The 23835-nt window shown below is 43.8% G+C and overlaps 1 protein-coding gene across 1 annotated transcript; it reads left to right on the top strand.

Annotated features, from left to right (window-relative positions):
- Positions 1-323: 323 nt before the first annotated feature.
- FAM83F (family with sequence similarity 83 member F) lies at positions 324-22716 on the top strand. The gene is made up of 5 exons (XM_013947934.2): positions 324-806; positions 4690-4857; positions 12455-12576; positions 13166-13878; positions 18844-22716. The coding sequence occupies exons 1-5, from the start codon at positions 351-353 to the stop codon at positions 18906-18908; spliced, it is 1524 nt and encodes a 507-aa protein (XP_013803388.1). The 5' UTR covers positions 324-350; the 3' UTR covers positions 18909-22716.
- Positions 22717-23835: the final 1119 nt, after the last annotated feature.

Consider the following 23835-nt stretch of genomic DNA (forward strand, 5'->3'; position numbering starts at 1 on the left):
AACAGTAGGGCTTTTCCCCCAAACACACTGCCCAGGCCTGGCTCTCCTCCAGGGGCTCTGCTCAGGCATCCCTGTCCCCACGAGTCCAGCCGTGCCGGGTGGCAGGCCAGCCCCCGGGGGCCAGGACCACGCGCGGGCCCGGGGCGAGGAGGGGGAACAGCGTGTCTCCAGCACGGGGGTGAGGCACCCCGGCTGCGCTGAGCCGGGGGGCACGCGAGGGGCCGGCGCGGGGCGGCGCGGGGCCGCTCCACCCGGCAGGGCGGGCGCGGGCCGCGCCAGGTGAGGCGGTCCCTGCCCTGCCTTTCCCTCCTTCCGCAGCCTCCCCGGCCGCCGCTGCGGGTGCCGGCAGCATGGCGGAGTCGCAGGTGATCCTCCTGGATGACTCGCACGTCAACGAGAAGGTGACGGAGGCCCAGGCCCGCTTCTACTACAGCGAGGAGCAGCGCCGAGCCCTGGAAGCGCTGGTCACCCGGGGCGAGGCGGCCTACAGGGAGAAGCTGAAGAAGGAGCAGCTCCGCGACTTCCTCTCCAGCCAGGAGCTGCAGGCCCTGCGGGCCAGCTGGCGGGGCTACAATGACCCCCAGGAGGGCAGCAAAGTGCTGCGCGGGCCCGGCGGCAAGACCCTCTCGCTGGCCTACTGGCCCGAGTGCTCCGACACGGAGGTGCCCCCGCTGGACTTGGGCTGGACCGACAAGACCTTCTACCGGGGCATCAGCCGCGTGGGCCTCTTCACGCACCCGCGCAAGGAGGAGAGTGCGCCCCACCTCAAGGAGGTGGTGCGGGACATGATCCAGCAGGCCCAGAAGGTAGGGCTGGCCCCCCCCAAACTGGGGACCCGCCGGGGCCAGTGGCCATGGCCGGCCCCATGGCAGCGGGGTTGGGCTTGGCGCCACATGACCCGCCATCCCTGGCGAGGCGGGAGCCACCCACGTCGGCCGCCTCGCCTTCCCTCGCAGGTCTGCAGCGTGGCCGGGGGGCGCCGGGCCGAGGGCAGGGGCAGCTGCAGGTGTGGGAGCGGTGTGGGGGGCCAGCGGCGAGGGCCTGGCCGGGACGTGGGGTGGAAGGGTGTCGGGAGCCCTCCAACACCCAGATTTTCTTTGCTGCCTTTTTCCATGCCAAAGCTGGAGAGCATGGTGGGCCCCCAGCTTGTTGCAGTCAATCCGGTACAGTTTTTCGTGCAGTTCGTTGCCAGTCATCATAACATTATGGTTTGCCGAAATTAAATAAGAGTTGACATCCGGGATGGGGTTAACGCCCGCCGCCTCTTCCTGGGGTTTGGTATCAGAGGTTCATTTTGTGCTGTCCCCATCTGATTCATTGGTTCAGAGGAGCACACATCGTGATGCTGTTCCTGCCACCTCTCCTGTACTTGCAGGTAGCCCTATTTAAACGCAGTGCTGTGAGTGTGTTCATGGGGCTTTTTTGTGGTCTCAATACCATCTGGCCTTGATTGCCAGGCAGCCGGAGTCCAGACATATGTGGCAGCTCCTCCTATTTATTTTTGGCTGGAAAAGGCTCTTGGGGGTGACAGTGCACCTCTGGCAAGAAAACAAACCAACCGGGAAGGTACAAGAGCTTGCACAAGGATAGGTAGGGGACAATGATGAGATTTTGCTGGGTCCAGGTGAAGTTTCCGGGAAATATTACACAGGAAATGATTCCCTTCAGAGCTGACATCCACCCCGTGGAAAGGGGTAATAGTGTAAGGCCCTTCATTCCTGCTCTTAGTTTTGTTGCTTTCTGTGAGAGGCTAATTCAGTGGTTATTTCCTCCTCCCCCGCCTCCAGGCACAAACTATATGTGCACCCCTTGCAGAGACTTGTTAAGACCAAACCTGCTGGGACACACAGAAAATTTTCCAGAAAGACATTAATCTGTGCTCTCTTCAGCTACCTGCTCGCAGAGATACATTCACACTCCATAATGACCGTTGTGAAACCAGAAGCTGTAAAATATTTTCATTCTGATTTGGTGTAACTTCACATCCTCTTTGCACTGGCATAAATGCTTCTACAAATGGTGTGATGATAGGGAAACTTGGCTCTTTTTGATAGCTGTTCCTGGCACCTGAAAGTCATTAATTTCTTTGGCAATTTTTTGCTGACCAGATGAACTGTGCCCCTCCCAGCTCAAAGGTGGTTTCACGTTTAACAGCCATTTAAGTGTTTAATGGCCTTTTTCTTAGATAACTATGCCTATTGTGTTCAGTTGAGCTGGCCCTGGAAAATAAAATCTCCAGGCAGCAGCTTTTCATTCAGCTGAGTGTTGTGGCTGGGGGAGGTCTAAACAGGTAGTGGCAATATTTGGCAAATGTCTGCGGGTGGCTTATCGTCAGTGTTTAACGAGCCTGCGTTAATTAAGCTACCTTGCCGCAATAAGATTGGCAAGTTAATGCTTGCCAATCTGTACATATCTAAGAAGAGCCAGGCACACCTATGTCCCCTATAGATAAGTAGTGTTATTATCCATAGGGTAGATGATAGAGGAATGGGAAAAAATTCTTGCAGGGGTAGACACTCATGCTCTGACTTGCTGGATTTGGGAACACTCCTAGATAATCTTGACAGATCACTAACTATGATGGGGGGTTGGGAAGACTGTGACATATTAGCAATGGGGGTGCTCCCTACCTCAGTTTGCCAGCTTGGAAGTGCCAGTTGCAAGGCAGTTGATCAGTTGTCCATGGAGGGGTACATTTTTCATGGGTTTAGTCCATGGCTTTGCAAAGAAGCCCAATTCGACTTAGAGACCCAAAGCATTGAGGGGACTGTCCCTTCAGATTGCAAGGCGAGTATTAGTAGTTAAATAGGTATGCTGAAATCTCTGCAGATGTTGGACTCCTTGCAGAGGGGATGGAAAGAAAACAAAATTCACACTTTTGCTAGCTATTCTTGATCAAGTCCCTGTGTGAATGTTCTTACTTCAAATGAATCCTCTCTGGTGTCCATGTTCCTGAAAAACAGCATCCACATCAGAGTGTGTGTATGGGGGAGAAAATAACATGCTTTAATTAATGCATGAAAACCTCATGCCTTTAATCATAATCTGTCTGTACAATAAGTTGTTTAGAAATAAAGTGGCATAAGTTCCCTATATTTTAATTTTTCAGAAGTTCTGATAACATTCCATGCGTCTTGCTGCTTTGTGTGGAAAATAAGAACTAAGGTGGGACCTGAATTCAGTTCTTCTACTTAGCAGAATTTATCAAGAGTCTTACTATTATTTTATAATGGAGTTCCATCATAGGTCACCTGTATCAAGAACGTACATGTTAATGATGGGCATAAACACAATGGCAGCTTCTTTTTTTTTTCTATCAAAGAAAAGCTTGTGTAAGCACTGCTGACAGAAGGAGCCTGGCAGAGCAGAGGTGCTGGTTGTTGTTGGCTGTACAAGCAGAGACGCAACAAGAACAGTCTAGGGGATGCCATTTAGCATGGCATCCCTTTCCCAAAACCCCATTTGCTCAAGGATACTTTCAAAGGAAAGTGATCTCTGGTGGGAATTATTCCCCCTTTCACAAGGGGTCCTACAACTCAAGCTGCTTAAGAAAATTCTGTTGTTTGATCCATTCTTAAACTCCTCTCACACCTTTTTGCATTGCCCCAACACAGTCTGGCTTGATCCTGTGACCTCAGGGCACAGGGAATTTAGAATTTAGCCACATTGCTTCCGAGGACACTGTCAGCGTGAGTGCTCTGACCCACCATGTTGGCGTTTCCCAGTGGGACTAGGAAAACATAGCTTCCTTCATTCACAGCCTTCCAAAGGTTGAGGAGAATAAGTCTTTCAGGAAAAAAGAGTGAATTGATATCTCTAACGGTGTGAAAGCTATAGAAAGTGTGGAGAGACAGAGAGACAGAAAGAACATATAAGAACATCATACAAGTTTTCCATAACCTTGTTTTTGTTGTTACTCGTCCTATGAATATGAATATTCAGGCTTATCTGTTTGTCATATCAGTGCAGCCTTTTGCTTTTCTGTGCCTGGAAAGAGGGATTAGTTTTGTATCAGAAAAATGTACATGTGAAGAGACGGAATGATCATTTTGCCTCCAAATCTAGAACATGCACACAAGTCCCTTCTTGACAAGCATGAGGTTTTTATGTTTGAGCTTCAAAGAACATTTCTTGTGAAGCCAGCCTTGACAGCAGAGTTCTCACAGGGAATTGGTAAAACAGAAAAATAAAATTCTCATTGTTTGCACAATGCATTATGGCTGAGGAGCCATGTCCCGACTCCTCTCTACATTCATTCTTCTATTACTCACCTTGTGATAATTGCTAGAGTTGTGTTTTTCACTCTTCTTTTTCAATCTTTTTTCAGTGTTCTTTGTTTAAGAGGATCCTTATGGAGGCAAAGAGGGTTTCACAGTACAGAGGAAAACTGGGTATTTGGCTTTGGTGTTCTTCAAGCCTCTGAAGTAAGCCATCTTCCCCTAGAAGAAGGAGAACCCTGAAAGAGATTTACTAAGTTCCTTCCAAAGTGCAGCAGGAGCCATGCCAGAAAATTATGAGATTGTTGGAAGTGCTTGGGCATGTACTTTCCTGTATTTTTGTCTCCCCTATATCCTCCTCCTCCATATTCTGGTATCAGTGCTCTCCTTTATTTTGCATCGGTGTGATGGGCCTCCCTTTCAGTTCCTAATGTTTTATTTAGTTGCCTATCTACTATCTTCTTCTTTCCAGATTATTGCAGTGGTCATGGATATATTTACAGATCGGGACATCTTCCAAGATATTGTTGATGCAGCATATAAGCGTTGGATCCCTGTCTATATAATCCTAGATGAGGAGGGTGTGAAGCTTTTCTTGGAAATGTGCAGATGCCTTGACCTCAAGGACCTGCAGATCCGGGTAAGATATTCAATAATGGGCCATTATCTCCCACAGGTCAATGACCTTTTTAAGTTGTAAGGTACTTTGGAACTTACTTGGACAGATGGACATATCTCTTCCTATCTATCAGTCACATCACAGAACCTGAGACAGGGGTTGATGGAACATAGACAAATAAGAGAGTGTCTTGCTGATACAGAAGGAAAGAGAGAAAAAGGAAAGACTTGGATTATTTGCCTTGTGAAGTAAAAATTTCTGTTTGGGAAGAAACTTGTCTGAGGAAATTCCTGTGGGTTTCCTGTTCAAGGATTCAAACTCATCTAGAGTCCTGAATAAATCTTTGAGTTACTGTTTGCATGGATCCCAGCTTTAGTACACATATGTTCTGTGAAATCAAAACTTTCCTCACCAGCAGTGACATTTTGACCTCATCTGTAGACTGTATGAGCTTGTAGTTCTCCTTTGCCTGAGAAAATAAAGGAAAATAAAGTTCCATGACAGAGTATGTCTTCATATAGTGGATGCAGCACAGCATAGTAGTCAGCCTAGCTTGGCTGCACAAGCAGCCTCAGTAGGATCACCTTCCATTATACACAGACTGAAATACGTTGTGTGTTTATACTTAGTATTATACTTCTTATTGTTTTAATGCTTATTAGCTTAAAACACTGTCACTACTAGAGACTTGTTTCAGATACTGGAGAAGTTGCTATGTTGGAAACAATCTATGGGGTGCAAAACTTGTCCCTCTTGTGATCCAACTGTTTTCCTTAGTAGTGAAGGTAAAAGGTACCTTTTTGCCTGGGGGAAGGGCAGATCTTCTATATACACTCAATTAATAGTTTCAAAAAAAAAAGTCTCAAGAGGTTCTGAAGGTTAGAGAAGCTTATATAACTATTCAAGGAGAGCCAGCCTAAATCTGGATGAAAATGACTTGCATAGATCTGAACACCGCTCCTGTGAACTACCATTCTGTTCTGAGTTTCTGGACTTCTCCATCAAAAAAGTCATCCAGCTGAGCAGTTGTCTCATCTTTCTTCAAAAGAGAGATGGAAGTTTCCTTCGTCTGGTGTCTTTGAAAGCGAGATACAGGCATCATTATACAAGACCTGTTTCAAGCTTCAGGAGTATTCAGTGGCCTAGGCTTGAGTTTCTTTGGTACAAAACTGAAACAGCAGCAGTAACTCTTTATTTGCCCTGATACCTGTTTTCCAGTACTTTTCTTACCGTGTCATTATGTGCAGGAATGATAACTTCAGTACTGAATATTTTCATTACTGGATAGAGTGCAAGAAGAGATACCCTGGCATTTTAGTAAAAGTTGCAATGTTGTTGGAGAGGTGAGTTCCTTTTTGTCTGCCTTCTCCATATTTACACAGCAGGTGGTCCCCTCCTGCTCCTCCTCTTACCTCTTTCTACATCAGTATTTACACAGACTTTCCAGGCCAAAGCATGTCATCACAGAACATCTCAGTGACATGCAACAGCAGCAGCCCAGTTGCATGACAAGATCACGCTTTCCAAAGAGGTAGAGTTCAAAATGATGTTTATCAAAAGTGGTAGAAAACTCTTCTGTCCCTTCTGTGCTTCCCAACTCTCAGAGCAGTACTTGCTGTTTTTCTTTAGACTCTTTCAGCCAAAAAGAGTCCAAAACACAAACTGAACTGAAGAAGAACTTTTTAACATCCCTCTTTAATTTAGTTCTTCACTCTTCTGCAGCGTTCCAGCTTTCAAACCTTCCCTATCCTTTCTCAGCTGTCTCATACTGTATCTTGAATTCCCCACTTAGGGTTGTTATATTCCTTTCCCAGTATGGCTGAGATGGCTTTAGTTAGCCTTGTCAAGGTTAATGCAGTTTATTCCTTTCTATGGTGCCACACTGGGTGTTATGAAAGGACTGGGAAGACTCTTCCCCTAAGGAGAAAGAGGTCACGTGTCTTTCAAGGAAGACAGGCTCTTAGTATCCTGCCCTAATTCCTATTGTTTTCCACCTGGGCCTACATGTCTGTCAGCTAAGAAACAGCTGGTTGGTAATGCTTTTCTCCAAGGCTGCCTTGGATGTACCTGGGCTGCTGTTTGTGTCAGTACAGGCTTTGGCTACCCAAGGCATCTCCAGCCAGGTACACTCTCCCCTTTGAAGATTGGGGCCCCCACCTCAGCCCACTGATCTAATGTGTCTAGGGTTGTTTTGCACTTTTGGTGCTGAAGACCCAGAAAGCAAGCTGGACCTCCAGTCTTCTTCAGGCAGAATCATTTCATTCCCCGCTGCTGGATCACAGAGGTTATTGGAATTGCCGAGGAAAAAACAGAGTCTCTAGTGCAGTTAACTCTATCATTTCCCCATTTCTCATTTATGCAGTGTCTTCCTCTTGACATCTGCTTTGATGCATTAATTTCTTCTACAGATTTTCAGCCACAGGGAAAACATTCTCCCTTTCCACCTTCTTTTTGTGTAACCATTTTGCTTTCTTCTAGAAGACTTTGACCAGCAGACCACAGTTTGTCAGCAAAGGGAATTTCATGCTTTTCCTCCCTGCCTTCTTCCCATCTCCCCTTTGGAATGCTTCTGCAAGATTTACAGGATGGCTTTTGCTTGGGAAGCTGCAGCAATGTGGGAAGTAACTTTTGGGTTTACAGGCAAGTTCTGATCCCAGAGAAAGAGATGACACATTACCATGGACCTTCATTGTTGCAGGGTCAGGATGCTTATTCTGGCTTCTGTCATCCCCTCATTAGATGCTGAGATTGCTCTGTGCTTCCTGCCCTTTTGTTTTCATCTCTCTGTTCATCCAAAGCAGAGTGAATACCTCGAGGTTCTAATACAGGGAGATTTATTGTTAACACTGGATTTTGCACTTTGTCTATGCACAGTGCTGGGGGTTTTCACAAGGATCCTTGCTACTTTATCTGTTTGAGATGACAAGGTATTATGATCTGCCCAGAGTCTCACAGGAAGGAAACTGTTACAGGAGGGCAGTAACTTGCTCTGCATAAGACAAAAAGTTCGTTACTGACTCTCAACATAAAATGAGGAAAAATCACTTTTTGTCTCATTTCAAGGCCAGAGTTCACTTGAAGTGCATTTAAATTCAACTATCTGCACATTCATCCTGGGATATTAGTAAGATCATGTCTTGTATGTATGAGTCATATGGCTTCTTGAGCCTACAGGACATGGTTTGCCAGACTTCTGTTATGTTTCACACAAGGGTGTTCTGAGATCAGAATGGATCAAAGTTCTCATGTATATAAAATTCATAGGTCCACAAAAAGTCCTCCTCTTGTTAACTAGAGGGTGAGCCTCCTCACCGGGTTTTAGATGAGTTCTCTCCTCCATGCTTCTGCTAAGACTGCAGAAACAGATACTTCTGTTCAAAGACATGGAGTTTACCTAGAGCTCCAAGCAAACCCAGGGAATGTGGTATCTGCAGGAAGTTCATCTTCATGTTAATTTTTAGGTTCATTTTCCCAGCATGCAAGGAGTTTCTTTCCTTACTCCAAGAATTCTTAAATGTCACCCCAAGTTTCTTTCTAAGGCTTTTTGGAGTTTTATTTCGGTTCACATATTTACCTCACAGCTTTCCTCACAGCTTTCCTCATCCAATCCTAATTCACGTGAGGGGGGACGATGACCATGATGTGATGCAGGATTCTTTGTTTTTTTTAATGATCTGTTAGAGAATTCTTCTAGGCTGCTTGTGGCCTTTAGAAAATGGGGGGTTCCAGGGCTCTCTTTTCCCAAAGACCCAACTAAATAATACCCAGTAATAACATTGCCAGGCCAGGTACAGCTAGGTGCATTCCATCCTATTCTACCTGACTGCCTGCAAGTTCTACTATTACCTCCACAGGAATAATTTTTCCAAAACTGTTTAGGGCAGACACATAGGGTAAGTCCACAATCTTTCCCAGTATTATCTGGTGGAGGCTTCCAGATTGTGGTTGCTTTTGTGTCCCTGTGTAAAATGAGCACCTAACACCCATCTCTCCAGCCTAGAGGCCTGCTCACCACAAATGAGAATTTTGCACACCACGAAATAGAAAGATTCCTTGTCGTCACTATGGGTCTGCCCACATGAATCTTGTGTGTCCACATGAATCTCCCCCTCTTTCATCTTTCTCTGGAATCTCCATCTCTAGGATTTTATAGCGGAAAAGAAGAGGCTTCTGGGGCCTCCCCCTCAGCCCTGCCCTCAGGTGAAGCAGTTGTGCAAGGAAACAGAGCACAGGAATTATCCCAACAGATGCTGCTGACTGAAGGGATCTAATTTTTCTAAAGGGCACCAGAAAGGGGATCACTACTCTTTGAATAAACATAACCAATGTATGGGACTGTTGAGTCATTGTCATACATCAGCTATTGTTGTGTTCTGTTGCCTGTCTATTATCTGTTTTAAATCTATTTGTGCTAACCATCCCAACTTGAAATAAAGATCTCTGCTTGCTTTGCAACATATAGGAGGGAAGGGACACACAGGATTCCCTAATGGAAGTAGTTGCAGCACTTGCCTTCAGGGTCCATCTTGTGTATCTCACCCTACCCAACATCAGCTCTTGGCCACTGCTGCCCAGGTCTCTTTAGGGACAACTAAGTGTCAGTCACAACACAGTCTCTCTCTGACTTTTTAAACTGGGTCTAACTTAACTTTCTGTGGATTATGGGTGAGGTTTAAAAGTGGGTCACAATAAAACAAGAAAGACTGATCCCTTCACTGTGTGTATTAGGATCCTTTGTCAGGCTTGAGTGTTACCAGTCTGCATAAGTTGCTGACAGGCACAAGCAATTAATCATTGCTTGTGATGAGGAGTGGTGCAAACCTGCGTAAAGAAAATGTGGAAATATAACACGGCCTGCAGCTTCCAGAAGCCAGGATATGACAAACCTTACACAGGTGTTTACAACAGAAGCTTCAAGAAGAATACAAATCTGGAGAAGTCTCTCTCTTCTGTCTGGGAACTAACCGGTCCATTACCCAAAATATCTGTTACTACTGTAACGTTAGTGCCCAAAGAAAATGGCTGAAATCACACCTCATATATATTTGCCTTTCCTCTTTTGCTGTTGTATAGTCTTCCGTACATGAACCCAAGCTTGTTCCTCCTCTGCACAAGCTTGATACATCAGTCTTCAAATGCTCCAAGATCCTTCAAGGCAGAAAACATTATACAAATAACCTGTTAAGTGACTTGATGTTTATATGACTTTATGCTTGTTTTCTGCACTTCAAGATGTATTTATGCCTCCTGTGCCTACTTTGTTCAAGGAGGTTTATGTGTTCAGCTGCTGGATTCTATCCAATCTGTGCATTTGTAAGTATTAAGTGTAGCTCAGTTACTGCAGAAATTCAGATGTGCTTCTTTCCACCAAAATAAGGTGATGCAGCATGCACACCTAGTAAAATCAACACTTGTTAAATGCTAAGAAACTTTCTGTTTCCACACAGGCTGATAATTCTTGATTCAGAAATGCATATTGCATATCAGAGCTGTTGACTGATGTGAAGAACAGAGGTCCTTCTTGACCTTGCAGACACTATTCCATGATTGATCCCAAATCCAATTTTATTCACCAAGGAAAAAATGATTTTAGGTGAGCAGCCACCCAACTACAAATCTTATTCCAAATGCTGCAAAGGGCACCCTTGCTCCTGTGCTCTGCCCAGCCTGCATTCAACATCCCACACATATGACTCACTGCTAGGCCTTGGGCAAGTCACTTCATCTTTTTCTCTCAGATTCCTCATCTCTAAAACAAGGTAATAATACTTTCAGCAGTGTTGGGAGGATTAATCAGCTAATGCCCACACAGAACTCCAGACGGATCAAGCAATAGATGAATGCAGAATGGTAGTATCATTAGTTACTGTTAGTCAGAATTTGTACTGCCACTGCTGTATTTTTACTGAGGAAAATAGGAACAGATTCAAAATGTAAGTGTTATATTCAGAAAACTGTTTTTTGAAAGAATTCTGCATTCTTACAATCACTTGTTCCTGCATGCCGATTTCTATAGCCTATCAATATTTAAGCTGTCAGTGAAGTTCATAATAACAGTACTTAGCACTTCGTGGGATCTAAGGCTGTACTAGCACTAGCCAAATCCTCACGATTCTCTTGTTCTGCAGATGGGGGAAGAATGAGGCAAAAGTAAACTGACTTTCCCAAAGCATCACAGGGAATAGTGACACAACTGTGATTATACTCGGGACTATCTGACTCCTAACCCTGGATTTATTCCTTCAGACCACAATAATTTTTACCTTTCATTTTTAAAGGATCCTTACAGAAATAGATGGTAGAAAAAAGAAAACAGTCTAAATTTGTGTGTCAGAGCAACAAGATAATTTGCTCTAAACTTATGCTGACAATAAATGTGGGGGGTTTTGTTGGCTTTTTGTCCTGTGAGGCAGTGCATTTACCTGTTTGGCAATTCAGTCTCAGACAGCCAGGACCCATGGAGTGCTTTCAGCATTAGTCTAAGCAGAGTAACTCTCAGTCCAGTATGTAAATGTGTTCTTACAGTAAATGCAGACACACATCTGTTGAAGCAGATCATGTAACCTTAAATCAGTGTTTTCTCTGTCCCTGGTAGTCTTTTCTTTTATTACTTGTAGGTTTGATGGTCAAATGGGGAAAAGCGGGACAGGAGGTTTGGGGAGAGGTAATATCTTCTTCTAACTACTTCAGTTCATCTCATAAAAGATTTTGCCTTCCTCTTCTCCTTGCTAATCTATTTGGGACATCAATAGAGACACTTATCCTACTCCTGTTCAAAAAAAGTTCTCTGTTCTTTCACTCTCCTCTGAACACTGAAGAACCTAGGTGGACACTGTAAGTGTTTGGGGTTCTTAACAAAATGATAAAGGTCAGGGTTCTTTTGTTACACAGACAGGAAACATCCATGTTCTGAATAATAGAACTGTTTTCTCCTCTCTTCTGCAATAATTAAATTGTCTAGTCTTCTAATTTGCCCGGTTTTTTTCAAGCTGTATGTTTTTGGTGTCAAAACACAAACACGAAAAGAGCCTAATTTGGGCCTGCCTCATATTTCATTCCACACCTTGGAAGGTAATATATGCACCTAACTGTGTCTTTTGGACTGCACAGGTGTTGGGAAGTTCCTTGGTGTTGTGGTCCAGATGATAGCCTAGTCTGGAGAACAGTTCACGAGTACTGTGGAACGGGGATCAGGCTTCAGAAAGTGCATACATGATTCAGAGCTACCTCTGATTCATTCCTCTGAACAGGGCTGGGCCTTCTGAGCTGCAACACAAGACTGGACATGGAGGATTATTCGATTTTGAAAGCATTGTCTTGCCAGAGGGCTAAGATGAATAGCTAAGAGAGCAGGCAGAGTTACAAAGAAACTGACCTGTTAGACAGGGCTATAAATTGATGGAGGGAAGTGACTTGTACAGACAGGGGCTGACAACAGGGCCTTGGGTGCTGTGCTTTCCTTCCTGCAACCCTTCTGATTTCTGGTGGCTGATATAAAATGAGCTGTAGTCCCAGATGTAGTGAGATAATGTGAGTGACATATTAAGACTTGGAGCTGGCAATTATCTAATTCTCTGCCCTATTTATTGTGACATTTTGTCTTTTACCTCCCTGCTAGAACATCCGTATACGTTCTGTGACAGGAGTTGGGTTCTACATGCCAGCAGGGAAGATCAGAGGTACACTGGCATCTCGATTCCTCATGGTGGATGGTGAAAAAGTGGCCACAGGATCCTACAGGTGGGTTGCTCTTGCTTAAGGCAGAGCTACATTCTTCATATACAGAATAACTTGTGGCTTTGCTAGAGAGTCTTCCTCCCATGTCATTCCCTTTCTTATCCCAGCCTTTATAATCTTTTGGCACCTGTAGCAATCAGAGTGGGACAACAGAGAAGGTGGCACAGAGCACAGGCTGCTCCCAGGAGAAGAGAACTTGCCCATGCTAATGGTCCGTTTCAGTGTGCTAGAAATCCTTCCACTCTGCACCAGGTGGTGGCCAGCAAGGACTCCCCACCAGCCACAGTGGTCAGTTCTCTGCAGTGAGATTTTGAGTCTGGAGACTCCTCCCATTGATGCAGTATTGCTTTTTTAAAAGGATAAAGTGTTCTTCAGAGTTGCAGGGCCTTTGTTCCACATCTGGTCTGCATGCCTAATAAAGAACAGTAATAAAGAATTTCAGGTATCTATCCTGACCCAGGCTGGCAAGGACATATGGACAAAAGGTACAATGCTATGCATTGCCCCATAGTAAGTGTTTTAGATATTGTTAGGTGGACTGGGTCAAGTAGGCACCCAAAAATCTAATGTCAGTTCTGTTTCCTCCTCTTAGCTTCACGTGGAGTTCATCCCATGTTGACAGAAACATCCTGCTAGTATTGACAGGACAGCATGTGGAGATGTTTGACATTGAGTTTCGTGAGCTCTATGCCATTTCAGAGGAAGTTAATTTCTACAAAGAACTAGGTATTGCTAATCCGTTCCTTTCTGGAGCTGGTACACCAGGCCTTCATTCCTCCACTGTGGCTCGGAAGATCATCAACCCCAAGTATGGTTTAGTGGCAGGGGCAACCCGTGGTGATATGATGCTCTGGGCTTCACGCCACAGGCAGGAGAACCAGGGGAATTTGGAAAAGGAGGAAACAAGTGAGTCAAAGAAACGGTTGAATCAGTTCCTGAATGACTTAATCACATTGGAGCAAGAGCTCCCAGAGATTGAGCCACCTCTGGAGAACCTGAACAAGTTGAATCGGAGTCCTCAGAAACTGTTCTGCCGGCTCCATGTGGACTTGAAAAATAAATCCAAATCTAGAGAATCTATTCGTGACATGAAGAAAGAAGATGCACAGCCCAGCTCAAAGCAAGGAAAACGTTTTGCCAGTGGGCTTTTCAGTCGCAAGGCCAAACGGTCTCCAGGCTCAAGCATTGAGGCCAATTCTTTTGCCAGTGAAGGACATTCAGGAGAAGACCTTGGGAACACGAAACTGGAATATGAACACCTCAGCATAGGTCATGCTAGTGTTCGGAGTACTGAAGGCATCTCAGGTAAAACCTCTCCCATCAGCACTTCTGTGCTTCTCTGCTTCTGTGGTCTTACGCTGTCCCTTGTTCTGAGCCTGGTTGATTGGTGCAAAAATGTTCAACATAGGCACCTGTGAGTAGATCCTATCATCATCTCTGTATTAAAATGACCAGGATCAAAGAAGAGTAAAAGCTGTATCAAATGAAGCATAATTCTGAGGCAACTTAATGGCAGTCTCATTGTAAGATTGGTATTTCTCATGTAAATGTTTTCTGATACTTGGCAGCAAGCAGGTATTGGGCAAACAGAGGGAAAGGTGAATGTCTCCTTCTGAAAAACAGGTTGTGTGCACAGTTCTTGAAATGATGTTAAAGTGCACTGCCCTAATAAATGGCAGAAGTATATTCAGTGTCTTAGTGGCTGACAGGGTGCAGATGGATTTCCAGTGTAACCCCTCCTTTCCTCATTTGGGTTTAGTTGGCTGGATTTACTGTGACAAGGTTACTAGTGTAGAAGAAAAGAAAGCATGTTTTCATATTGAGGTGAGGGGCGAAGGAGTGGAGGAGAGGGTGGATGCCTTTTTAGTTTGCTTCTTTATCTCCTAAAATGGGGGACAGGGTCATGAAAAGAAAAGCTATGGAGAGCTACTAGATCTCAGCCTTCCATTCTTTTCTAATGCATGATTGATATTTTCACTATGTTCTTCCAAGGTTTCATCTGGTTCAAGACACAAGTGATAAAGATTTCCCCCAGTTTATGGTTTAATAACTAACTTGCCAAGGTTTTAGATGTTTTGTCAGACCGAAGTAAATCTATGGACTATTCAGCTTGGTTGTCTCCCTCTCTCAGTTAGCTGTGCTTGCTGCCAAAGCATCCTGCTCCAACAGGAAAATAAACTAGTTCAGGGGAGAACATTTCTTCTCAGTATGTCTAGCCAGGGACCGTTCTGTGCTCTGATGAATGTGAAATGCAGGAGTAGAACAACTGAATTCCCTTGAGACTGCCATGTTGTGAGATGGAAAGACACTCTCCAGAGACCAAAAAAAGGCAAAGTATTGGGAAAGTCAAAAATAGTGATTGATTTGATTCTTAGAAATATTTCTGCCTGAATGAAAGGCAGACTTAAAACTGCCAAATCAGCATGAAAGGCACTGTAACAAGGCATGGATGATTAATTTAAGACCACAGCAGACCCATTTTAGGATGTGTGACTGGCATTTGGGGAGGCGGGAGCAAACCCTGCTCTTTGTCCTCTCTCCAAATCTCTTTATATCCTCAGCACAGACATTATGTACTGCTGGACCCCATTTCTGAGAGCCAGGAAAAATGAAGTCCATAAAGACCTATGGGGAGATGTATGGGCATCTCTTCTTGGAGGAATGGACTGGAGGGCTTGCACTACCCTCTAGTGACAGAACTAGAGAATTGTGTAATCTCTGATTTGTGATTTGTTTCTCTAAAGAAGCACTTTATAATATCAGAGACTCCCTATGTTTCTCACTCTCAGCTCTTTTAAAGCAGACAGCATGCCATTCCCACATGTCATGGTGAAGTTATACCCAGATTAAGGCATGAAGCAGATTGATTTATCCAGTTGTACAATGGGGCACTGAGCCCATTTGGGGCACTGCACAGGCTAGGACAGCAGGGATATCCTATTCCTTTTAACATGATGGAGCTATGCCAGACAGCCTGGTGCTTGGTCTGGGCCATTTCCACCAAGAAACCATCACTGTATTTTGTTCAGGTTTCATTTATTTCATTGCTAGTTCCTGGGGGCTGGCACCTCTTTTAATAAAGGGGAATGTAGAATTGAGAACTTGGGACACCCAGTGTGGTTCCAAGCAAGACAGCCTCAAAACTGGAAGTGCAGGGAAGCAGCTGAGGTCCAGCACACCAGCCTTCCTACTATGCTCTTCCTAACCTGGAAAGTCTTTCCAAGGAGTCAGTGCAAATATTTTTTGGTTTTACGCAAATGTGAAAATGCTTGTTTGCAGTGACAATGGGAGACCCTACAGCTTTTGTAGAGTGGGGCAAGTAGGTCATCTGGTGTAAAACACTGGAGAAATATGACCACTTGTGTGTTGCTTTTGAATTTGAACCACTATTCTTTCCAAGCTTCTCTAGTCTAGTAGTCCGAAAGTGACATTTGAACAGAGATGGCAGACGAAACATTATTGAGACAGAAATTTATGGGCAAGAGGAAAAAATTATTTACCATGTAGCATCCTGTGGCTGCTTGGTCAGTAGCACATGCTTCTTTAGGACTTAATAAAAAATTCTTCAGCATGGGTATGGAGTAGAGTTCCAGCTGCAAGATAAAAACAGGAGGCACAAGCTGGCTTTAAGCAGGCCTAATGAAAACTGATGCTGTGCTACTCTGGGCTTGAGAAGTGGAACAGAACAGAAGTGGAAATGAAGGCTAGGAGGAAGGGGGAGATGGTACTTGGTATGCAGTCAGGCTAGGATGCAATTATTCAGAGCTTCACAGTTTGAAATAGCTGCCCTTACCTTTTATAAAGATTAAACAGCACACTTAAGCCCTGTGGGCCTGTCTGTGCACACATCCTCCAAAGTCACTATTAATTCTGTAGTACCACAGAGACACATCCCACCTTGCAAATGCATAGAAAGACCAGATCCACACCCCACGTAGCTGGCAGAGTAATTGAAAGACATTATTCAAGCAGGCTAAAGGTCGGGTTCAATCTTGTAAGAGCAAATGGTGATGAAGAGAATCAGCACTGGGAAGGGAAGCAATAGAAGTGCATTCAGTGGCAGAGTCTGAAAACCTGGGTATTTACATGGTACAGGATGATACCTACAAGTCAGAAATGGAAGCATGGAAAACATGAGGGCTGCAGACACCTCCAAACAAAATAATGTCCTGAACTAAGTGCCTAAATTAACGTTCTGGGGTGTTGTCCTAGCACAGTGCATGGAGACTGTGTTTTGTCTGACAAGGTGTTCTTAAGCCACATCATCAAATTGACACAATTCTTGAATTTCACTGTTGTCTGTGAGGGGTGCAACAGCAGCAGCTCTGCACCTGACAAGAATCGTGTTAATTTTATGCTGCTGCTGGGCAGACTCTGATCAGCAAAGATACTGACATCTGCGTGCAGTTTCTGGGAAATACTGCAAGGGTCTGAAAGCTGTATGCCTTTGGAAGGCACTGGCTTTTTGTTTTGGTTTCTCCCTTGCAAGCTGCAGTCAAAGTGGGCTGGTTCAGGAGAGTCTGCTATGCTGAGTTTCTCTGTAGATCAGGCCTTCACTCCTTGTGAGTGTTAGCTGCAGAACACATACTTTCTAGTGGGGTTTTCAGTTTCTCTTCTAGGTGCTTCTTGCAACAAGAAAGGGGATTTACACTGGGCACTGCAATACCACCAAAAAACCTGCTTGGGTATCATTAGTGCTTTTGAGCCGAAGTGGGATCGCGGGCAAGTAGCAAATGGAATTTTCAGCCCTTGTTATAAAGAGAGAAATGTCTTTCAGTACATACAAGGAGAGTGTCTGCTCTAACTGTAGCAGGGTCTGTAAAAAAAGGCCAGAAGATAAGAGTAGGAGAAGTGGGCAGAATAAAGGAGTTGGGAACTGAGATTAAGCAGAGGAGGAGTATGGAAGCTTCTGAAAAGTAAACGCGAGGGTCTTGAATGTGATACAGACAGGGAGGGCAATGGGGGCAGTGAGAAGATAGGAGTAATGACAAGCTTGGTAGTAATATGCAGAATGGATCAAGGGGGGAACAGGCAGCAGAATAAAATGCCACAGAGAGGTGTGGGGAGGCGGCACTATCATACAGAACAGCCACAAAAGTGAGGGTAGGTTGCAATGCAGCCTCCCACATGGATGTCAAGAAGTTGCAGTGTTGAAGAAAGTGCAGAGGAGCAGGGGAAGAGGAGAGAGGTCTTATCTTCCCCATCATCTACACATGAGGAAAACTTTGACCAAATGCCTATAAACAAGAGTAACAAGAAAAATGCTTCAGTCATGGTTCAGAGGTGGTGCCTGGGCTGAACTCATCTCAACTTCTCTGCAAGGTCAAGGCTTTTCATTAGCATGTCACCATGACCTCTGGCATCTCTCCCTCCAAATTCTCACTCTCTACTGACCACTGGCTCTAACTGCTTGGGGGATGTATACATACCTTCCATACATGAGTGGGGTCTGTCCTTCTTTGGAGTGACTGCAAGCCATGCAGCAACCCCTCTTAGTACATACTACTGTGGGCTATATGCTGTATAAGCCTTGTTGAGCTCAGAGCACAGCAGAACTCACTTACTTGCAAAAGTTTACGCAAACACGCTTTAGTACAGTGCTTAAAAAAAAATATGCTGGGGCCTCTAGAGCAATGTCTGATTGTAATGAGGGAGATCAGACAGCAGCACAGGCATTGAAAAGTACAAATATTGGGAAGCAGAAGCAATCTATGGAGGGAACAATGAAAAAAACTATGAAGATAAAAAATTGTGGCAGTGTACTATGTTACTTAACTGAGAGACCCTGAGGCCTCAGGACTTTTCTGCAACAAAAATGGTAGAAATACTGCCACTTCAGATGTTTAAAACTGGACTTGATAAAAAGCTCTGTGGAGAATGTGTGTGGGGATCAGATGGATGAGATGACCCAATAGTCTTTCTTTTCAGCCCTTACTCTTTGGCAGACCTCCCACCCAAGTCTTGGCCAGACTAGTTTTCAGTGCCAACTGGGACCTGAGAATACCACTGTTCAAGCTGGGCTGGGTATAGGCCAGAGCCTGGAAAACACTTCTCCAATGGTTTTCTCCACTGCATACTATGACTTTGCTCTTATTTTAGTGTCTCTTCTTTCCACAAAAGTAGGAAATAAAACCCCCAAAGAATGCAGAGTAATGTAGGTCTAACACAAGGTGTATAATAACTGATGAGAGAGGACTGAGTGTGAGTCAAAACTTTATCCATATCTAATTTATTTAACATTAACCTTATTTTAACCTCTTTTTATTCCAGGTAACCCGGGTCCAAACTCCACTATGAGCGATAAAAACAAACAACCTACCTGTGTATTATCTTGACTGAGAAGGATTGTTTGGAGAACTGAAGACTGAACAAGCTGGAACATTCAACTGTTGACTGATTTTGAACTTACAGCAATGTCCTCACACAGTGGTCTGTCAAGCCACTGCATGGTCCTGGATGCACCTGGCACCCCCAGTTAAAGCACATTTACTGGGTGAAGCATAGATTTTGGATGGTCGGTCCCTTAAGTGAGGGCTAGCGATGAATGTATTAATCCATATGTGTGTGCGCATACATATTTTATATATAAATACAACTGTGATGACTGGGTCTCAGAGCTTGCTCTGTGTCCAGATAAGTGCAGATTTTCTGACTTACTTGTGCTGCTACTTCAGTCTGTCTAGCCACAGACTCAGAATCACTGTGTTGCATTGTTTACTCTACTGCATTGCAGAAATGTCCTGGTCTGACTGGCTGGAAGGCTAAGTCCATTTGAAGTGGCAAATTCTGGGTGAAATGGTAATGTTCACAGACAGCATAGCAATTCTGTGCCCTCAAGGAGTTTTCCTGTAGATTCCTGTTGTCATTTATCCACGCAGAAATGAGTGGTTAGGGGAGAAGGGCTTGGCTCGAAGAGGCCAAGAGATTAGTATCCTAACTGTTTGTTTCATGTCATAAAAATAGCAGTTGAACAAAGTGATTTTGCAATAATCTATTAAAGAGAAGAACTGGAATGGAGGGGGTTGTTTAACCTGCTGTTGAGACTGGGCCTCACGTGTAGGAAAAATGCTTTGTAAGCGGGCCGAGGCAGATCTGGGAGCAGTAATGCGGCCTTCGATGGCTGTTATAAAACACTCTTTGTTGCTAATTCAGTGACACTTTGCCATTCATGGAAACTGAATGATTAAAGGGGCACATCTTCAAGGCTGAAAAGAAGCAGCAGAGGAAACAGACAAGCTTTTCAAGTATTCCTTTTTTTTTTCTTTTGTTTTTGAAGTTAACCTTTCCAAATTCTAAAACATGCCAAAATCAAGGGCTTTGATCCATAAGAATAGCCACATGCAATCAGACCAAAGGCCATCTAATCTGGTATCCTCTCTCTGAGGACAGCCAGTAACAGGTGAGCACAGAAGCATAAAAATAAAGCTTGTATACAGAGGTCTTTCCCTGACACTGTTCCAGCAGTCTTTGGACTCTCTGAACTGGCAGTTCCTTCTGGACCTAGCCTTAATGAATACGCTTAGTCCCTTTTTAAAAATCCTTCTGTACTTTTGGCCTCCACAATGTTCTGTAGCAATGAACCCTGAGTTCATTGTGTGGTATGAAAAAGAACTGTCTTTCAGCTGTTTTAATTGCCTGCTTGATGGTTTCATTGAGTGACCCTAATTCTTCCACTGTCAGATGTACCAAATGACCACCCCAATTCCTTGTCTCCTTGTCACTTGTGATTTTATAGACCTATATCACATATGTCCTCAGTCCTCACTTTTTCCAAGTTACAGGTTCATGGTATATTTAGTCTTTCGTTATATGGGACCTGTTTGTCACCTCTGTTTATCCTCTTGTTCATTGGCCCTTTTCCAGTTCTACCCACTAATAGAGTGGGGAAACAGGTTGTTTTTGTTTCTTCAGTATGTGGATTGATATTCCACTCTGCTTTCTTGCCATCTAAATTACATACTCTGCTGTCATAAACAATCCCTCGTGTGATATATATGAAAAATAAATCCTAATGGTAAGTAGTCACTTGAAAACTAACATACCTACTTGTCAGAAAATTGTATGGAGATCAGAAAAACACAGGTTTAGTTTTCTTTTGTTTTAAGAGCCATCATTTCCTTGTACATGGAATCCACAGCAAAGATGACTGCTCCACCGCCAACACAGAATAAGCTGTTCCAAAGACTCTTCCAGGTGCTAGGTTACAGCAGTTGTTGCTACACTGAAGCAGCTGCCTGTAGTTGATGATAAAATGTGATTTATTGATTAAGTAACTGCCTTTCCTGGGAGTGTATTTTACTCGAATGGCAAGCATGTTTGCTTCACTCTGAGATCACCCAGTAGAACTTCCTGAGACCCTAAAAAGCCAAAGGTAATGTGCCCTTTGTTAAACATGCTCATCCTCATTTGATAGGTATTCAGAGTCAACTAAATGCTTGCTACTCTATATAGGTATTCTGTATAGCCTTCTGGGAACAGGCTGTAGTTTTACAGCTAGGTCTGTCAGCTCTTACTACAAGCAGTGTTTCATAAAATTGCTCCTGGTAATGGGAGAGAAGAGGTTTTGGAAAGCACACTGGACACACATCTGGACATAGAAGTAACTTAATACATGAGTTATCCTGTTGGCTCCTGGAGGACTGCTCATGTGCCTAAAACTACTTGCCGAATGTTTGCAAAATTGTCTGAAATAGCTTATTTTTGCTGTACTTCTATTATTCTCCAGATGTTTGGGAGATTTTTTTTTCTCCTTGTACTTATTTCACTCTGTTAGCAAAGATCAGAGATAAATTTATCAGGCCAATGTTTTTCCACTTTTTGTTCTAATAAGAATATTGTCATCTGATGCTTCCCTGTTCTCCCAGACTTTTTAAATATTTATTTTTTAATTGTGCAATAGGTTAATTAACTAATTAGTACCCTGTTGATGTATATGGTCAAGTTTTCCAGGAAGTCCTTTATCTCTGTGTATTTATGTCTTTGTTGCTTCATCTTGGATGGAATGACTTAACAGAAAGCCTGAGAGGCTGATTTCACTTGCTCTTCATTTCATTCTGTGCTTGCTTATTAATGCATTTTACTTTCTCTGTGTTATGACAGATGTGAAAGCACTTTTCTTTACCCTTGCCAGATAACAGGTTCTCCTTTTCAGTGCAAGTCTCATACCTGTTTGTCTTCTATTTTGTTGCTACGCCAGTTCCTAAAGGGTAGTGTTCATTTGTTATTTTTAAATCCCTCCTCCTTTTTTTTGGAAGTCACGGGAGTTGAGTCTCATGCCATGACTCCAGGGTCTAGTGGAATTCCTTAGGCTTGTTACATGTTGTTAAATTACTTAATTTTTAAAAAACAAACCTGCTTTTTTGCATGATATGTATCTATTCCTTAAACTCAGCGGGACTCTTTGGGGACACACACAGCTTCGCTGATCCAGAATGGATGTTTCAGACTCTGGTGAAACCTGTTCTTCACCGCCGATAAGATCAGCTGAACTTGGACCAGTTGGCTGCTCTTATGGCAACAGCTCTGGGCTGAGTGAGGTGACTGGGTTTATTTTGACTAGTTTTGCTCGCTGTGGTTCTTGAGGAGCGCTGGAAACCTGAAGCTGTGACCTGTAAAATGAGTCTCTATTGCTCTGCCAGATAAAACGTGGTTGACGGTGCTGGGGGGCAGAGGGGCAAGGAGCAATGGTTATGGATTCTGTTGAAAGTCTGCTAACGGAGGCCAAAGGCACAGCAGTACCTACAGCAGTCTTCAAATAAGCTGTCATTTGGTCCTTGCTCCAGAAGCAGGAAGGATGGGAAATATATTTCTTGTTCTGTTACTATTTTAAAGAAGAAGATTAGCTCTCTTTGGAGTTTTCTGACCCTGGATCCCTCTTCTCTGGATCTTATCTACCCTTTGGCTCCTCAGCCTAAGTTTGCTGCTCTTTGTGGCATACCATGGGGCCTATGTTTGCAGTCCTGGTTTTGGACAGAGGGTAACAAAGCTGGGGCTTGAGGCTCTTTCTTTCTGGTGTGAAACAGGGAGAGGTTCTGAATGAGCTTTTTGGCTGAATGCATGCCTTCTGGGTTTCTTTTGGTATGAATTTGTATATTTAACGTGTATGTGTCCAGTGAATCACGCCAGAGGCCTTTTCTAAGTCAAATAAATAAACTCTTTACTATGTTAAATTCAGATAGTTTGTTCATTAGTGTCACTTCTAATTTGTCAGCTGCAGTTCCTGGATTGTTGTGATTTTCTGTCAAGAACCTGTACTGCCTGGATTAAAGCAGGTTTCAATGTAACGCACGAACATCTTCAACCGATGTTTGGCTCTGCTTGTTACCAGATGTGTGGGCAGCTAAATTCTCCACAAGTACAGTGTCCTGTGGCTTTGAGTACCTCGAGAGAGACTCTAATTCATTCCTGCTTTCTCATTTCTGGAGTAGGCTGTAGCAGATGTCCACTTCAGTTTCTCTTTGTTTTTTCATTTTTCACAACTGCTCTCTCTGTGGCTGAACTAGATCTTGCTACAGCTATAAATGCACCTAAGTGCCACCTCCCTTTCCCTTTCCATCTTTCCTACATAATTTGTACCCATCAGTAATGACATTTCATTTATGAGATTCAATCCCTCTGCTGCATTTCAGTTTTACCTGGTACAATGTAATCCTTGACATTTAAGTAACTCCTCAGCTCTTGTTTCTCATGCTCCCTTTGTTTGTACATACAAAGGCCTTTTTTTTTAATTCCTGACCATGTTTCAGAATAAATTCAACCTCTGTTTTACTTTTGGGCATTAAGGTACATGAAAAAGTATTCATGGTAAACAAAATCTTCTCCTTTCTTTCTCTGTTTAAAATCCATGTACCAACTGCATCCACGCTATTTAAGAGAAGTCGGTTTAATTCAAGCACATTTCACAGGGCTTGTCAGGGCCCAATAGATCTTGAGCCACTTTCTATAGAATATTAGCACTGCCATCCTCATATCTCTTTTCTTCTTCTGCACTTGTTTTACGGATATTCTCCAAGAAAATAAGATAAATTTGTCTTTCCCCCTTCTTTGTTGCTACTTTAATATTACACTTGCCTCTTGTTTCTTGACACTTTGGTATACACTCTTGCAAAATAAGGGAACAGTCCAGGAACGAATGACCTCTTTGTGTCCCTAGACCTTATGTCCAATGTCTGTAGCTGCTGAAGGAATGCAAATTTGAGAAACTTCAATAACAAGAATGGCTTAGGAAAAGCGCAAGCAGTGACTGGAAGAAGCACCTGGAAA

This window comes from Apteryx mantelli, chromosome 1 (assembly GCF_036417845.1).
Source record: "Apteryx mantelli isolate bAptMan1 chromosome 1, bAptMan1.hap1, whole genome shotgun sequence".
NCBI lineage: Eukaryota > Metazoa > Chordata > Aves > Apterygiformes > Apterygidae > Apteryx > Apteryx mantelli.

Excerpts from the sequence above, each read along its gene's own strand:
- FAM83F (XM_013947934.2), top strand. The coding sequence starts at position 351 with ATGGCGGAGTCGCAGGTGATCCTCCTGGATGACTCGCACGTCAACGAG. Across the intron at positions 4,858-12,454 it reads TCAAGGACCTGCAGATCCGG|AACATCCGTATACGTTCTGT; the intron begins GTAAGATATTCA and ends CCTCCCTGCTAG. Across the intron at positions 12,577-13,165 it reads GTGGCCACAGGATCCTACAG|CTTCACGTGGAGTTCATCCC; the intron begins GTGGGTTGCTCT and ends TCCTCCTCTTAG.